At 35.6% G+C, this 16,789-nt stretch overlaps 3 protein-coding genes across 3 annotated transcripts in view; 1 reads left to right on the top strand and 2 right to left on the bottom strand.

Moving 5' to 3' along the window:
- Positions 1–455: 455 nt before the first annotated feature.
- On the bottom strand, positions 456–11,534 carry LOC100175376 (solute carrier family 28 member 3-like). Its single transcript, XM_002119857.4, has 14 exons — positions 11,388–11,534; positions 10,956–11,068; positions 10,502–10,593; positions 9,659–9,848; positions 8,453–8,606; positions 7,391–7,582; positions 6,349–6,510; positions 5,755–5,880; positions 5,076–5,206; positions 4,616–4,784; positions 4,123–4,326; positions 3,355–3,436; positions 2,874–2,972; positions 456–2,536 (listed from the first exon to the last, which is right to left on the bottom strand). Exons 1-14 carry the CDS (start codon positions 11,397–11,399, stop codon positions 2,472–2,474), a joined length of 1,791 nt encoding a protein of 596 aa, XP_002119893.1. The 5' UTR covers positions 11,400–11,534; the 3' UTR covers positions 456–2,471.
- Positions 11,535–12,131: 597 nt separating this feature from the next.
- Positions 12,132–13,326, top strand: LOC100177700. Its single transcript, XM_018815287.2, has 4 exons — positions 12,132–12,386; positions 12,600–12,650; positions 13,114–13,163; positions 13,243–13,326. The coding sequence occupies exons 1-4, from the start codon at positions 12,184–12,186 to the stop codon at positions 13,254–13,256; spliced, it is 318 nt and encodes a 105-aa protein (XP_018670832.1). The 5' UTR covers positions 12,132–12,183; the 3' UTR covers positions 13,257–13,326.
- A 294-nt stretch (positions 13,327–13,620) lies between these two features.
- LOC100185567 (E3 ubiquitin-protein ligase MYLIP) overlaps positions 13,621–16,789 on the bottom strand; it is a 6,913-nt gene continuing 3,744 nt past the window's right edge. The window contains exons 7-8 of the mRNA XM_009862887.3: positions 14,882–15,174; positions 13,621–14,347 (exon numbers count right to left, since the gene is read on the bottom strand). Of these exons, the coding sequence (XP_009861189.1) occupies positions 14,180–14,347; positions 14,882–15,174 (461 nt within the window). The 3' untranslated portion in view covers positions 13,621–14,179. The remainder of the gene's footprint in view (positions 14,348–14,881; positions 15,175–16,789) is intronic.

Below are 16,789 nucleotides of genomic sequence, written 5' to 3' on the forward strand. Positions count from 1 at the left end.
TCAAATCCATAATCTTTGGGGCACACTCCACACGGAACTGTTTTCATTTTTTTCCCGTCCCATTTGGTAGTAAATAAAGAACAGTTACAGAATTATATAACTGTATTCTCGCTACCCTGGTTACTAACACCAGTCTGCTATTAAGTGAATAAACAAATACCTCCGGGATAAAATAATATTTCGTTGGTTGGAAAGCCTAATGTTTAATTCTATTTTATCATCCCAATTTGGTTGCAAAAAAAAAGAATATGTAAAACTGAATCCTCCCATGTCGTTTTTGCTAATTATTAAAACAGGATTAAAAAATATGGAATATCATTGTCTAATCAATGGTATCCATCCTACAACGCAGTAATGTATCAAATTCTGTTGTAACCTACCGTCGATGGGATAACTGATGCAATACTTGCAGATAAATAAGACTAACATACCAAAGCAACAATCAGATACAATCCATTCATTCAAAGTTGTTTTGTCTCTTTATACATTCAATTATGGAACATATTGAACGAGTAAAGCAATCCTGGCAAAGCAAAGCTACGAACCAACACACTAGAACAAACGGAACAAGCAAAAAAACGAAAGGCTTCATACAACAGGGCCTTTTAAAGTGGTTTCGGATAATTTTCCTGAACATAGGTAGAGATTAAAAGGGCCCTTTCACAGGCAGATTAAAGGGCCCTTTCACGAGCATTACAGCAACTGTAGTTTGAAATCCAGGGATAAGAAAGTAAGAACTACAGAACAATTTACATGGGTGAGAGCCCACAGGGTTCTAATGATGTGGTAGGTTCATGTCTTATGAAGTCCATGGTGAATTCTTGGAAGATTCAAGGATTAATCAGGCTTAACGTGAATAAACTACTAAGAAATGTATCTTTCCATTACATGGTCTGCTTAACAGTTACAGTAACACTAAAAGCTTTTATCTTCACGGAACTTGTGTACAAGATGCTTCAATATATAGCAGAGTTATAAACAGAACAACAATTTTTTTTAAAGAAATTTCCAGAGGCATTGTGTAGTTTGGTTTCCAACATACTGTTAGAGAATCTTCTCATAGGTTGGAGTGGTGGTAGTTACATTCAAGTAACTTTTCTAAGATGCTTCATGAATGAACTTAACAGCAGTGGTATAAACAGAACAGTTAACAAAATGAGCAGTAAGAGTCCTGACAGGCAGAGTAGTTTGGCTTTCTGGATTAACATGGTACCGACCAAAGGGCAATGTATTTGACTTCATGCTGAATTTCTGGGTGGTTTTAGCTGGTTAATGGTTTAATATGTAAAAGGGGAAAGTGGAAATATATCGTTGTGTTGGTCTAAGAGTCTGAAAGGAAAACCAGAGCTGGTATAAAGCAAAAATGGAGATTTGTCGTCGCATTAAAACATGCAGGGACTAGCAGCGGAAAAAACAAAAGACTCCGCACATCCACAAACACAACATTAGTAGGGGAGGAACATGGTGACAGACAAAGGGTTAAAAAATGGGACTTGAGGAATTGCTGGATGGTTCATTATGTGAAACTACCAGTAAGAGAAGGAGATATCTTGCAAGACTTGTCTGGGAGAGAAGCACGCGGTAAAATTAAAATGAGGGGGCGAAGTGGGTTGTAGTTGAATGTAAATGGAACGTAAGATCAAAGGACACGTATGGGGCTTCATGTTGAAGGAATGGATGGTTCAGCTGGTTAATGGTTTAATATGTAACAGGGCCAGTAGGAGTGGGGGGGACATCCTAGTGTTGCTTGTATGAAAGAGAAGCACACAATAAATTATAAAAAGGGGAACTGTAGATGAATGTGAACGGAATGAGCAGCAGAATAACAGCGGTTTTGACCAGATGTGGAAAAGTTTCAAGCAACAGGGAGGTGTATAGCAGGTTTGGCTTCCAGGGATGACAAGATAAATACTTCAGCTTGGGTTGATACTCTTTCAATGTACATTGTAGTTTCATTCAAACACACAGAACGTTTTCGCAAAGTAAGAACTAAATCTTGAGAGGCATCGTAGGGTCGGCTTCAAACATAGGCATTAATTTCCTCGTTGTAGGTTTATTTCAGGAGGCATACTATTTATATATATATTCGTAACAAACCACGGATGCTTCATTGAGTAACAAGGTAAGGAATGTAGAAGAATTAGAAGTTAAAGATTTTCCAAATGAAGCCAGCAGTTGTTGTTTCAATACATTGCAAATACTATCTGGTGCAATACAGTAGGTTGGGGTAAGATGGTCCATGTTTTGAATTTTTTTTGTTGTCCCATTTTGTAGAAAACAAAGAATACTCAAAGGAGTTGTCTTGATATCTAAGGCACTTGTGTATCAGATGCTACATGATTGAAATAATGGCAGTGGACTTATGTACACAATGCTTCAAGCAAAGTAGGAAAGTATAAAAAGTTGTGTATGATGGAGTGTAGAAGGAGTGGAAACCACTAAGCAGGGAAGGTAAAAATATGTTTGTAACTTCATGGTGAAGGGGTGGCTGTCATATTGGAAGTAGATGCCAAGATGGGTTCAACAAATAACATTCCTGTAAAACAAAGTTTGGTGGTGGGTTGGCTATTATGTAAAATATTAAGTTTTAGTGGGGCATGGCTGGAAGTTAAGCTTTTTCCTATAACCAAAGGTTGCAGGTTCGAGGCTTGGCGCTGTTATTATTGTGAGTGTATTGGCTTTCGGTAGGACACTAAGTAGTAAGTGGTCAAAATTTAATTGTCTTAATTGCATTAACAGTCGTTATAACACTAGTGTTTTGTTTCATACACCTCGTGCCCACTTACGAGCTACCACGTATGTAACTTTGTGGGTGATTGTTTTTGTTGTATGGCTGACAATTTAGACAACCCATTATATTAAACCTAGCTAACCTGATATAGAAGCCGTCATACAACAAGCAATCATCCCACCCATAAGGGCTCGCACCGACATCTCGGCTAAATCTTTCTTTTTGTTTGGCATCAGAACACCTGGGGTTGAAATACAAATTAACTTTAGAAGTTAAAGAATCATGAAATAGGCAATTGCTTCCTAAACAAAATCAGCACGATCTAAGTATCACTTAAAAACGTAAAATAAACCTTTTGGGTCCTCTGGTATAACAACGTTATTTTTATTCTAACTTTTCATTTGCCCTTCGGCAAGACGTTTTACCTTTGTTTTATTGTTATCGCATGCTTACTATTGTAGTGTTAAACCCTGATGAAGTCATGCTAAATATAGCAGACCAAACATTAGGAAAAAACGTTTTTATGTAGGACCCAAAAAAGTCTTATATTATAAAAAATTAAGCCTGATAGCAAAAGCAACATAGAATACAATTAAAAAATAAACAAGTCACAAGCCACTTACTTAAACCACCAATAATAATACCAAGTGAACTGACATTACAGAAACCACACAATGCATGAATGGCCACCATTTCCGATCTCTCCTGTGAACCAACAAGCCGATTAAAGTTTTTGAAAAAACTATAAACTCAAAAAAAAAAAAAATTTAAGTAAACACGTTATTCAAAAAATAAAACTGCATGACCATCCTTTAACACTGAATTAGGGATTTTGCAAAACAAATTTGATTTATAACCAGTTTTAGGTTATTCTGTTACTTTTGCTATCATAATGGTAATAATCTTTTAACGGCTTATCTGGTATTAAACGCATGGTGTATTTCCAATATTTCGTCTGCCATCCTACTAGACTTTATTAGGGAAGAAAGAAATACACTATGTTTTTCACACCAGAGGAGAGGTTGAAAGATTAATAATTTTTAGGGTGATGTCTCCCTAATTGCTAAATCCAACTAACTTCACCCATATACAATATCCATAGGCATCTAACATGGGTGTCTATATTACTTGAAAATAACTGGAGTACCCACTAATCCACTATACATGGATTAACAATTTAAAATCTTACAAACAGGTTTGAAACAAACACTATACAGTGGTGATAGTGCAATGATCGGTCTATTTTTCAAATGAAAGCTAATATTGTGACAAGAACAAAAATGTTCATGATTTCACCGACATTAACTTTTACTTTTAAAATTATGTGTACCCTAGCTTTTAAAAGTTCGGCACCTATATACCACAACATACATATAGAACACCATACATACCGACATATACTGTATGGTTCCATTGATAAACTTGGGGACAACATTTTGGTTCAATCTGTTGTTGATAAATGGTTTCATCGCTTCGTATGCGATAAACTCATTAAGGAAAGTCTTCATGCCAAATAACTGACCAACGAGGAAACAATCTTCCCAATCAGCTCCCATCAGGAAAGCCACGGGCATGAAAAGGTAGCTGCAGATTACCTGGTGGTGAATGAATGTTTTGCTGTTGTTGTTACCAGGTATAATAAACGTTTTGTAATAAACGTTTTTAATAAATATACAAATTTAAACATTAAGGAATATATAAGTAAAGATCTATTCTATAAGTCCTCACTGTAGGACCTCACCCATATAGAATAAAATGTGCATATACAATGTTGAGGTAATGGGCCAACTCTAGCCTAAATCCCAGGTCCCAGGTCCCATCGCGTGCCTCACTGTAAAACCTCACCCATATAGAATAGAACCTCACACATAACACAACCCCCACCTCAAAAGACAGCTGAGGGATTCCAACAAACGCCCCAAACCAGTGCAACGTTGCGTTAATAAAAGCAAGCAACGCAAGGAAAGCGATCAAATTTGCTCCGATATTTGCGACGAGTTTGATTGACATGGAAGCTCCAGCTGCTGCTGCTTCCACTATGTTGCGGTTTGTTCTACAAGTTCAACAATATTAACTGTGTCATCATATGCACCAAACGTTTGAAAACACAGGAGAGTCGAGGCATAGTTAAAAACACAATCGTATAAAAACTAATTTAATTTATTGTTTGTCAGGACTCAGGTTTTACACACAGAAAAAATACGAAACAGACAAAAAAAAAGAGTTTTCTATAGCAGATAAATATATTTCACCCGAAATAGCCCAAATCCAAATAGAATCAAGCATTCTCAAACTAAAACCTTATACACTTGATGGTTTACTAAATTGAATAAAACCATCTTACCCCGCAGACAGAGCAAGGGATCCCGTGTTCATGAACTTAGATTTCTCCACCTCAGGATACAACAACCTAGATACTACTAATCCTGCTGGTGCCGACATTACACATGCTGTGAGCAGATGGACGCCATCGACCTGTGGTAAATATCAACAATTGTTCAAGGCATCCAATATGAGTTCTATCTTAATTGTATGAAACTTATTTATCCTCGTGTGGCGGCGCAAGGACAGTCGTTACAACACGGGTGTTCTGTTTCATACACCTCGTGCCAGCTTACGAGTTAACATCAACCTCTGATGCAGGGGAATGTTGGGGGCGCATGCAGTTGCACAGCTGGGGGGGATTTCGAGGGTCATGACCCCCCACTTTTTATTATAAAAAAAATTAAAAATATTAATTAAAACAGTTTTTTTTACCCCCCATCCCTCTATTTTTTTAGCTGCATACATAGGTGATATTAGGGAAAAAATTTTAGAAAATTTTGAATTGTTAGAATAATAAAACTCGTGTTGTTTACCAGAAAAGCTATTTACCTATATTTTATCAATGCTATGCATGTTGGTAACAGCACCAAAACTTCTGCTTTAAGTAAAGATTTCCAAAAATTATTTGACAATTTCATAATTTTATAATTAAAAATAAAAAAAATATTAAAAAGTTAATTCAACAAAACACCACTTACCCCGAACCCAATGTAGACCCCAAACACGGAGAATGAGATTGAAGCGAGCCCAGTGGTGAGAACGGAGTGGATCTCAGCTTTGGTTAACTCAGGAAGGTACGGACGTACTATCAAGGGCGCTTCTGTCTGGTTAGTTTAAGATAAATTTAAATTTAATTGTAATATATGTAATTTTACAATATTATAGCGAATATATTATATATATTACTATAAAAACATTTTTTAAGTAAAAAAACATTAATAAATAAAATCTAAGGTATTTGTTTTTTTTTTCTTTTAGGCTGTATATTAAGGTACGGTAGAACAGAGGCAGAAAATCTTAAGAAAGATATTGAGTATTCTTTTAACCAAAACAGTAGTAATATGAATGGAAAATATAAATGACCCTTCAAGATTAGAAAAAAAAATGCCAGAAGATCTCTTCAGGACTTATATGTCGGACAACATATATTCATTTTTCTCATATATATTTTTATATGTGCTGTCTGATATATATTATATTTATATAAATACAAAACTTATTATTTGCCACATCACAACTTCACTTAAATCATTATTTAAAATAAAAAGTTAAAAACCCAACTTCTGACTTACCATTCCCACAAATATATTTGCGATCGCCACTGCAGATTCAATGGCAGATGTTCCCAATGTGATTTGGGTGAGATACGCAAGTTTTGCGATGAACCATTGCATTAAACCAACGTAGAACAACATGTTGGTTACCATGCTAAAGAACACGATCATGGGAAGAACCTGTGGGTGGAAATATATTAGTTTGTACGGTAAAAATAGGTGTTGATAAATGAATGAATGTATTTACCCTCACAGGGCAGCGACTAGGGATGCACATTACAGAATAATTAGGTATTCTAGGATATCCTAGAATACTTTATTTCGAATCTAGAATTCCGAATCTAGAATTTCGAATCTTTTTTTATTTATAGGAAAAAATATTTTTACCCACATAAGTCAGTTTATTGAGTCTCTCATATTAGTCTTGTTTGATAATGAGCTGTAAAATGATCAAAATTGTACTATTGGGTAGTTTTTGCGTCATAAAACGTATAGCAGGCTATGAAAAGACGTTGCAAAACGTTTACTCTCGAAAGTCCCACAAACACAAAAATATTTTTTTTTCAAAAATATTAACTTTTAAAAATTCTTAATATAGTGTATGAGATGACGCATGATGATGTCATTAATAAGAATACCGAATCCCGTAATTAGATTCGAATACAAAAGGATTCGAATCTTACAGATTCGAAATTCTGTAATGTGCATCCCTAGCAGCGACAGTTGTTGGCTTATGTATTTTTTTGTATGGCTGACAAAAATGTTGGCCTTATTCCTAATATTGACATTGTGAATGTGGAAATTAATAAAAACACCTTTTCGGTTACATCATAGTTGGTGTCTACTATATAATAAGCAAAACAGACGTGTATGAAATCTGTGTAATAACGACGGTTGTTTTCCCGCCATGCCAGGATAAATAAGTTAAATGAATGTAATTATAGGCGCCTAACATGGGTATACAGGGTATGCATGCATCCCCATGTTAGGCGCTTATCATAAAGGCCAAAGCAGTTGTTAATAATTAGAATCCTCACAACATAAGGATACAATCTCAAACCTTGAAAGCGAAGATATGATCGCTTGGTAGATATCCGAACACAAACGTCGATCCACTATCAGTGTATTTCATGAAAGTAGCAATCTGGTCCCCAATGAACTTAATAGCAGTGTACCCAGCACTGGTGCGTAGAACTACGAGCCCAAGGATAAATTGAAGACCAATCCCCCAAATAACTGGTCGCCAGTTGATCTGCATCAAGTATATATAGATTAGGTCTAGGCGCCACTTTTTTAATTTTTTAGCAAAACATATAATTACCCTCCTCTTCAAAATTTGACAAGCATTCTATAAAACGAACCCCTAACATTACATCCACACTATATATGATAACATTGAGATAAAAGACATTAAGTTAAAGCCATAACCCATAGACATACATGACACTAAGCTAGAAGTGTAAGACAAATGTATAAGGTTGGGGACTTTGGGAGTGATGACTGGCTTTTAGCTTCCCAGTTTAGACCAATGAGAAAGCAGTATACATTGCAACAGACGCTACAATCTCATTCTCATTGATCGTTCAAACAGTGGTTTCCATTAGTTTTATCAGTGTGGATGTGGTTTAGATTGCAACACCACGTAGCAGGAAACAACAATTTTTATTAAATATGTGGCAAGCAATAATGAGCGGATATATATGTAATAAACTGAAACATCAAACATGGGTATATGTAATACAGCATACTGTAGTAAAACAGTGGTAATGTAGTTTCCAATGTAATTGTAGAAACAATGCAAAGATAGCCAGTTTGACGCTTATATCGTCGTTGCGCAAGACACTTAACGAACATTGCTACAACCCAGTTGTCACTAATAAGTTGTTGCACTCTGTATGTTCCAATAATGGGCCAACTCTGAGCTCCCATATCATGTCTCACTATAGAACCTCACCCAAATGGAACAGAAATAATGTAGTATAGACATATGCATATACAATGTTGGGGTAATGTGCCAACTCTGGCGTAAATCCCAGGTCCCATGACATGCCTCACTGTAGGACCTCACCCATATAGAATAGAAATAGTGAAGTACATATACATTTATAGAACGAGTACTTACACATTTTGGTTGCGTAGAAGCACATATACAAACCACCAGTATTACAATGAACCCAACAACTGATATGAGAGTGCTTGGATTCCTTATAATCATATCAACCAACAACCATATACAGAAAGCAACACATATCAAGATCTGAACATATGGCAGAAACCTAAAACATATTTATTTATAAGTTAGGTGATTGTTAGGTATTTATTACGTGGTGGCAAACAGAGAACAACTATATGGTTATTGATTATCAGAGTCGTGGAAACACCAAGTAGTCCAACTGCCAGCAAAAGTGGTGACTTTGGCAATGGGTTTAAACGAACGTGTTAGGTTTTGTTTGTGTTTTCCTTTTGTGGGAAGGCATAAAACAGCTTTTGTTTACCTTAGCAAACATTTTTTCGAAAAAATATATAAATTTACCTCCATTAAATATTTTTATAGCTATGTTGATTGTTACAGACAACAAAGGAATGGTTTGTTCACACAATACTACAAGTAAACCTTCCAAAACTAAATAAAAAAGAAGTAGTATGCCTGGATAGCATAAAGTTGAAACAAATCAGCGAAGAAAAAATATATTTCGACAGTACTTCACAATTTTAAATTTAAACCAGACTTATATAAGCTATAAATTTGCAACATTTTGCATCAAAGTATTGAAATTAGGTGCGGGTGTACCTAGGGATGCACATTACAGAATAATTAGGTATTCTAGGATATCCTAGAATACTTTATTTCGAATCTAGAATTCCGAATCTAGAATTTCGAATCTTTTTATATTTATAGGAAAAAATAATTTTACCCACATAAGTCAGTTTATTGACTCTTTCATACCCGCCTTGTTGGAACATGAGCTGTAAAATGATCAAAAATTGTACTATTGGGTAGTTTTTGCGTCATGAAACGTATAGCAGGTTATGAAAAGACGTTACGAAACGTTTACTCTTGAAAGTCCCACAAACACAAAAATATTTTTTTTCAAAATTAATAAGTTTCAAAATTTGTTAATATATAGTATGTGAGGTGACCTGTGATGACGTGTGATGACGTCATTAAACAGAATACCGAATCCCGTAGGATTCGAATCTCACGGATTTGAAATTCTGTAATGTGCATCCATAGGTGTACCGTACCTGTATTAAAAGTAATGGAACTAGGCATTGTCCTACTATTACTAACCACCCTAAAACCATAAATGCTAATATTAAAACCCACCGTGTGATCTTGTTCTTGGTTTCCTTTTTAATATGAACCTTTGATTTGATTTGTTTAAAGAATAACAAGAATAACTTCTTGAACCTCAACTCGTACAAAACAAGAAACAGAATAACCAGTGTTAGTATGATGAGAGGTTTAGCAGCGAGGGGGTCTCTAGCTATGGCTATGATGAAATACACCATGTAACCTGTAGGGGTAATAATATAATATTAATATTAACTTTATTTGTCATTTTGATTACAGTAGCGAAAGTTAAAAAAATATTTAAATGAAAAGACAGGATATAGCGACAGAACAAACAAATTAAAACACGCTTACAGTTAAAAATATGTTTACATTTAAGTGGAAGAAAGAGCATAATATTGAAATTAAATTTGAAAAGCAGTTACTACAACAAGGAGTAAATATTTGATATGTTGCTCCATTATATTGATTATAACCATTATGGCCAGATTTTTAGTCCCATAAGCTATAACTATTGGTTATAATGAATATATACAATATATTATAGACAATATTATTTTGTTTTCAAACATAAATTATACAGCACAGAATACATAAATATTTTACTCGAACATATACAGCAAAAATATATTATTCCTGTAAAAGAAATAACTAACTTTTAAGTTAATGAAAATCCAAAATACACGCAAACAGCTACTTCTTTTTATCACTTAGAATACCAAAAGATGCCACAACTAGGAGCTGGCCACTAGAGGCTTCATCGGTACAAAACAATTTTGATGGTCAATAACACGCAGTTATGTTCACGTTGTTCGTGCATGTTTGAAAGACACCTCGTGAATCCAATACTTAAGAAACATTTAAATCACTTCTTACCTGTAAGCAACAAGCCAAGGAAAATATATTTGAAGACAGTTTTCCTTTCAGAGTAAAATGATTTTAGAAATAGGACGGGGATCAAAAGAATCCTAAAAACAATGTGTATATGTTAAGACTGTTAGATTCAATAACATTTCCCAGGCATTTAGAAAACTGTTTACAACAACAGTCGTTATAACATGGGTGTTCTGTTTCATACACCTCAAGCCCGCTTATGAATTACCTCGTATGTAACTTATTTATCCTCGTATGGCGAGGCAACAACAGTCGTTATAACATTGGTGTTCTGTTTTATACACCTCGTGCCCTCTTACGAATTACCACGTATATAATTTGAATTCTTACAAACACACGACGGGCAATTTAGCCACAATATCAAGGTATATCAGCAGCACCATTCTTAACAACAGGGAGAAACATTTTCGTTTTGAAACAAGAATAAAATTTTCACCCTATACAACTTCTCCCATTTTTCTGCGAAGCCACCTCAGGTTCAACTTCTTCATTCAATTTAACTTTTTCCCCTTTCTCTAAATCGCATTCTTCAAGTTCGATTGGTTCTTCCTGTAAATCAAGGTTTACGTATAAAAACAAAGACATTTACTGTGCATTAACTACTACACAAACTATTAAAGTTCAGCACTGAAAGAGTGCAGTATTATAATACCATGTAAAAACATTTTACCCACAAAGTTACATACGTGGCAACTCGTAGAAAACAAGGTGTATAAAACAGAACACCCATATTATAACGACGGCCGTTACCTGTGCCCTGCGAATGTAAATGAGTTACATTTTGATTTATATCATTACTTTTAATACAGTAAATTCGCGAACATTTATAATATTAAAAAGAAAAAACAAACCACGTAAAATTACGAACCTTTTCTCCCATGTTTTATTGTTTTTTCCGTGCTTATACTTTTCTGCTCCACAATACTCGCAAAACATTAACCGTACAGTAACCACATACACACCAAACTGGTACGACAGCTACAGCGCAAACCACGTTTATATGTAGATCCAATTTTGCCGCGAGAATTATCAAATAGCGTGGTGGTACCTATTAGGGGAGCAGAAAACAGATTATCCTGAATCTGTATTGAATTTAATATAACAAAACTGCGGGTAAGTTTAGACCAAAGAGATTAAAACCATCTGGTTTTAATCTCTTTGTTTAGACTATATTTTGTTTCTTATTTGTGTGTTCTTGGTGATTAATTGTTATAAAAGTAAATTTTAATTTGCTGTGTTTTTCTATTTTAGTTTCAACCGAGATTAGAAATTCGGGACAACTGTAGATAAAGTAAAGTACAAATAAAAATGTCTTTCAATATCTGGTTACTTAAATCAATATAACTTTTTTATCCTTGTATGGCTGGTAACGACATGTCGTTATAACACGGGTGTTCTGTTTTAAACACCTCGACCCGCTTATACCATTTACCACTTATAGAACAACGAATGTATTTTAGAAACCCAAAAGCTCTCTTAATCAGACACTTCCAAATGGGAAACGCGTGCGGGGTGGTTAAAACGCTTTGCTCTTTCATATACTCCCACGTTTTCCCGGGTTTCCTGTTATATTACGCTATCCCTTTACGTTTATAATGCTATTCTGCGCTGTGGAAACGGGTTACATGCAAATATAAGATTCCAGCTCCAAATAGACCGAGTATATGCCTTATATTATAACTGCTATAAGCTTTAATCATTCGAATTTATTTAGAAAGACAAGCATATCAAGCTTGGTAAGACACATTCTCTGCTATAGGACCTGTTGTATAGAAATGAAACGTATCTACCTCGTCGTCGCGCTTATACTTGTGTGTGACTTCATGTCAACTACAGAGAGCTACAATGCAAGAGATTTAGCGAAACGGTAAATCTTAGTTTGTGAAATGTTTACTTTTTTTATAAATAAATTAGTGTTTGCTTTAGCAACTACACTTTTATTTAAGTATTTTTAACCACAGCGTGTTTTAAACGACTCGATTTGCTAAACAATCCCCTCTTTTCATTGCTTTATTTAATTTAATCTTCGCTATTGTATATTATAGAAGTATAGAATGTTTGTTGCTCACTTGTCTTATAGGAACGTTGGTGTAAGTGGACAAAGAGTTGTGTCGATAATAGATTGGAGCAGGTAAGTTGCAGTATGGTAGTGTGGGGTAAGATGGCCCATGTTTGAGTATGTGGGGTAATATGGGATACCTTTCGCACGCAACATACCGTATTACGTAATTGTATGTTAAACGCCAACAACGCTCTTTTAAAGTGGTGAGGATAGGGTTGTAAGTACTGTGGGAGAAGATGGGACACCTTTAGAACATAATATCCGAATATCCTGATGTTGTTTTAAACAATTAACAACGGTCTATGGGAGTCGCGAGGATACGGTTTTATAATTCCTTGAATGTTCTTTGTTTTCTACTGGGACGAGAAAAATAGAATGAAAAAGTGTCTCATCCCCAAAATAGAAGGAAAATGTTCCCCACCCTATACTGTAATTCTGTTAATATTCTTTTTTCTGCTACCAAATGGGGTAATAAAAGAATTAGGACCATCTTACCTCAACCTTTTATATCTGCAGTATTGTGTTTGTACAGGTTGGGTGATACAGCAGATATCAACGAATACTTATCGCGCTTGTTGGATTGTAAGTAGATTGCATTGCGTATCTTCATGGTTGTTCTAACTTTACTGTTGTTTTGTGTAATTATAATTTAACTTTGTAGACGAATCCGAGTGACACGAATGTAATTATGAAGAATTTGCATCCAACTACTGGGGATAAATAAAATATAAAAGATGCGCTGACGTATTCTCTATTATTCTAATACATATTGATGCTTTCTTATTAGGAGACATGTATGAAACAGACAAGCTAGTGGTTATTATAGTACTGTGGGGTCAGACGGGACACCTTTAACATATAATATCCAAATATCCTGATCGTGTTTTAAACAATTAACAGCAGTCTATGAGAGTCGTGGGGATACGGTTTTATAATTCTTTGAATGTTCTTTATTTATTACCAAGTGGGACGAGAAAATAGAATGAAAATGTGTCCCATCTTCCCAACCCTACTATGTCAGATAATCACAACACCAATATACCAGTAAATCGTTTATTTAGAAAACAGAAGACCACGCAGTAAGTTGCGAGTCTTTAAAGGCGTCCAACAGTTGGACGAAAGATGAACAAAGTAACGATAGGAATTGTGTAAAAGAATAAATGAAAACGTAGGGCATTGACGTTGCATTGCAGGGGCATCATAAACGTTTGTACAAGAGTTTCCAGCGATCAACGCGTGGTAACTATTTACAATAGGGGAGGTTTCATAGCGGTCGCTAACAGGGGCGTATTCAGGGGGTGTTTAGGGGGTAAGGACACCCCATTTGTAAAAAAATGCTTCACTGCGTTTTTTTTTTAGATTCCAAAAAATGTTTAAAAATAAAGTTTAAGAAATTAGTGAATACGCCCCTGTCGCAAAAGTAAACCAGTTTGTTAAAACGTTAGAAAAGCAATGATGAAATGAATTCTGTCTGGCTGACAGTGGAAATCACCAGAGAGACTTGTATTGGTGCATTGAAAACACCAGTATTCACAGTAGAATCCAAATATGTTGTAGTAGTGGCACAGTATCTATTTAATAGTCACAGGTTTAACCCTTTAGACCTCTATCTGTATCTCTTGTCCCGTAGACCCCACAGTTAAATTGTCTGTCTCTACATTTTCTGGCGTTGATTCAGATATTTGTCGCCCGTTGACCAATTCCTTCGTCACCGGGTGGAACACGGTGAGGAATTCTTGAACATGTTGACGACATATTGGACATTTCTGTTTAAGATAATTCATATTAGTTTAAATGCATAAAAACAAAAAACAAAATTGCATAAAATTTTAGTATAAGCATATTATATGGGTTTCTGTTCAGTGTCAAAACATGAAAAAAAAACATAAAAGAAATCCCATATTTTTGATAGAAGTTAAATCTAAATTGAATTATATTAGTTGCTCTAACTACAACCAAATATATAGTAGGTTGGGAGAGGCAGGGATAGTTACACACATGAAAAGTTTAAAACAAATCAATTCATTGTTTCTAATCATTGCTGAACAATATAGTGGCAAAAATTCCCAGGTAGGCCTGCCTTCTCGCCAACCCAGGTTTGGCACCACAGCAAAAAAGCATAATACACAACAAATGGGCTTGTTTTGCCACACTCTATTCTGTGGTTTGTTGCATGTTAGTGCAAAACCAACTATGTGTTTACTGGGAAATGTTTTTCATGAAATGAACCTAAATAACAATAGGTTTGGAGCATATGCAGTTTAAACCATACCACAACAACAAGCCTAATTATTAATTACCTCGCATCTAGCTGCGCAATACTTGCAGCATACTTGGTGTCCACACGGAACAAACGCGCTGTCGATTTCCGCGTCCAAACACACGCGGCATGTAAGAGCATCACTGATCATCGATAAACGCTCCCGGAGGACCTCCACTTCATCTTCTGGGATGTTGGAGGACTTTGGGGGGGAGGAGCCATGGACCTCGTTGTGGTTGTTTTGTACAAGTTGTTGTTTACGGTAAAGAATCCTCCGTGCGTTGTCGTACACCTCACGCGATGTACGTTGGATGTCAAACACATATTGCTTGCCTGGGTATGCAGAAGGAGGGGTTTAGATAATTGTAACATTTGTAAGGAGTTTTTATGAATGTAACTTATTTATACTCGCATGGCGGAGCAATGACAGTCGTTTTAACTTTTAACATGGGTGTTCTGTTTCATACACCTTGTGCCAGCTTACGAGTTACCACGTATGTAACTTATTTTTTTTTTTTTTTTAAATCTAACAAACAAATATAAATATAAATGTAAAACAGGTTTCTTTCTTGCAAAGCAACCCCTAGTAAACACAGAGCTTTTTTTGCACTAAGACACAACCACAAATGAAAATTCTGGCAAAACACATGTGTTGTTTATTGACTTACCCATGTCAGAATCATTGGGTCGGAACAACGCAAAGAAATGACCTTTGAAGTCGAGACTATGTTGATGCATTACTGATGAATGAACGGTATCCCAGGTGTAGAACGCTAACATCTCAGTTATTATTCTGCAATTTATTGGTTTATGAATATAAGTAATGAAAATACAAATTTATTGTTATAAATAGGGGGATATGGTATCATTTAAATTTTAGTTGTTACAATATGGAATGTGCCCATGGGGTTACATCAAAATAAACCAGATTTTACCCTGCTGTTAGGTGTCTATACAAACAAACAGAGCCAAAGTATATTGCATTCACCACATTAATCAATGAGGTTCCCTATGTTTGACAACTATGAGTGTAACTGTATTTTAACAATGTCACCGCAGATTTTAGCAAAAATTGAAAAACATGACACCTACGATAAATCCCCACAAAAAGACCAACAGTTTGCTACCATATAGAAAATTATCAAAAAAGAGAAATGATTCACATTGCATAAAAACCCAAACATGATATAACACTCCACCTGTACAAAGCATTACTGTGGCTTTCCGATACTGTCCTAAAGTTCATGGTGGTAACTGAACCATCATCGGTGTAAATATGAATGTCAATCATTTTGCCCGAATGCGTGGCAAGCTGGATGGCCTTGAAAGGGATTTTAAAGAATTGAAAACAGTTTGTTAATCTTAGTGTTTGTGAATTACAAATATAATAGTTTGCAGTCAGAGGCGCCAAAGCTGGGGTGGCAAAAGCCAATACGTTAAACTTGATCCACATAAATGCGAGTCTTAATTATCTCTTGCCCCCCCTGCGTTTTATAAAAAACGTCGCCTATATTTGCAATATAAACAGCGCAGTAAGCAACTTTGAGAAGTTCTATTTCATTATGTTTAAACTAAAATAATAAAACTTTGCGTACAAAAACCAAGTGACTTACTTTTTAATTTCTTGATTGTCCTCGCCCAAAACCTCGATCCCCCTCGGACCAACTCTTAGTATCACATTAAGGTGGTACCTCCTGCTCAGTGTCGGGCTGTTTGTGCTCTGGTTGGTTGTTGTGTTGGGTGGGGAATTGGTTTCTAGTTTGATATGGTAACACTCTGTACCATATGTGGGTAGGGTGGTGACTTCAGCGAGGAATTTACTGACGACCGAGGATTTAGATGAACCTCGTAGTTGGAGGTGTTCGTTGTGGACGCTGTGGGTGGAACAGAGGGTTATTACTGATTATTATGGAAGTAATTAAACAGGAGACCTGATTTGGTTAGGAAG

The sequence above is a fragment of the Ciona intestinalis genome, unplaced genomic scaffold (assembly GCF_000224145.3).
Source record: "Ciona intestinalis unplaced genomic scaffold, KH HT000060.2, whole genome shotgun sequence".
In the NCBI taxonomy this organism is placed as follows: Eukaryota; Metazoa; Chordata; class Ascidiacea; order Phlebobranchia; family Cionidae; genus Ciona; species Ciona intestinalis.

Coding starts and splice junctions, on each gene's coding strand:
- LOC100175376 (XM_002119857.4), bottom strand. Junction 8,607..9,658: donor ACCAAGAACAAGATCACACG/GTGGGTTTTAAT, acceptor AATATGTTTTAG/GTTTCTGCCATATGTTCAGA. Junction 5,207..5,754: donor GGGTCTACATTGGGTTCGGG/GTAAGTGGTGTT, acceptor TATTTACCACAG/GTCGATGGCGTCCATCTGCT.
- LOC100177700 (XM_018815287.2), top strand. CDS start 12,184: ATGCCTTATATTATAACTGCTATAAGCTTTAATCATTCGAATTTATTT. Junction 12,387..12,599: donor GCAAGAGATTTAGCGAAACG/GTAAATCTTAGT, acceptor CTTGTCTTATAG/GAACGTTGGTGTAAGTGGAC. Junction 12,651..13,113: donor TCGATAATAGATTGGAGCAG/GTAAGTTGCAGT, acceptor GTGTTTGTACAG/GTTGGGTGATACAGCAGATA.